This window comes from Microtus oregoni, unplaced genomic scaffold (genome assembly GCF_018167655.1).
Source record: "Microtus oregoni isolate MIOR12 unplaced genomic scaffold, Mior012 000054F_ref0000373, whole genome shotgun sequence".
Taxonomy (NCBI): Eukaryota; Metazoa; Chordata; class Mammalia; order Rodentia; family Cricetidae; genus Microtus; species Microtus oregoni.
The window spans coordinates 285,820-286,778 of NW_024543830.1; the positions used below are offsets into that span (position 1 = coordinate 285,820).

Here is a 959-nt window from a genome sequence, read left to right on the forward strand (position 1 = left end):
CTACTTAGGAGTATTAGCATTCCCTCCTGCCAGCAGGGCAACAGGAAGACAGTGGCTTGCAGGTCATGCAGACCAGTTACCCTTTGCCTTTGAAATGATCACAGCTCAGGGAGCAGCAAGTCTTAGGAATAGGGCTTTATGAAACCATTCCCAAGGGACACACTGGTCTAAAGACATTTTCTTTGCTTTCCCAGACTGACTCTTGAAAGATGTCCTACCAGCAGAACCAGAAGCAGTGCCAGCCTCCTCCCAAGTGCCCCTCCCCGAAGTGCCCCCCAAAGAGCACAGCACAGTGTCTGCCTGCAGCCTCCTCCTGCTGTGCTACAAGCTCTGGGGGCTGCAGTGTCCCTAGCTCTGAGGGAGGCTGCTTCCTGAGCCACCACAGGCGCAGGTCCCACAGATGCAGGCACAGGAGCTCCAGTTCCTGTGACCGTGGCAGTTCCTGTGACCGTGGCAGTTCCTGTGACCGTGGCAGTGGTCAGCAGTCTGGGGGCTCAGGCTGTGGCCACAGCTCTCGGGGTTGTTGCTGACCTGGACAGTGAAGTTCGGAAGATAAACTTTTCCAGAATCGAGTCTAACAACCTTGCCCAACATGCGGATCTCTTTCCCAGTTTTTCTGTTCCCTTTAAGAGCTGAGATGTTTCTGCAAGGGAGCTCAGAGCTCTCCTGGCTCATCCTGTTCTCTGCATGCTCACACAGTAAGCACTCTAGTATCTGGAGAGCTTGTGATAACTTCCCAGTCTGTTAATATTCTGTTCTTGACCCTGTGGAAGTAAAGAACTTGTTTCTCCACCCCATTGTGGCTCTCGTGTCTTCCTTTGTGGCTTCTCCTGTCCTCTGCTCCACTAGTCAGTGCTACCTAGCACATGGGACAGAGAGAGGAACAGCACTGCCGGGTGGGCTGCTGCATCCTGAAAAGGAGGGGTCACTGGCATTGACTCCATGTCTGTGGGAGATCT

General features: G+C 53.5%; 1 protein-coding gene across 1 annotated transcript; it reads left to right on the plus strand.

Moving 5' to 3' along the window:
• The first annotated feature begins 209 nt into the window (after window positions 1–209).
• Window positions 210–530, plus strand: LOC121437736 (late cornified envelope protein 3D-like). Its single transcript, XM_041637808.1, has one exon. The coding sequence runs from the start codon at window positions 210–212 to the stop codon at window positions 528–530; it is 321 nt and encodes a 106-aa protein (XP_041493742.1).
• Window positions 531–959: the final 429 nt, after the last annotated feature.

Bases quoted from the DNA above. Each gene is read 5' to 3' on its own strand.
- LOC121437736 (XM_041637808.1), top strand. From the start codon at position 210: ATGTCCTACCAGCAGAACCAGAAGCAGTGCCAGCCTCCTCCCAAGTGC.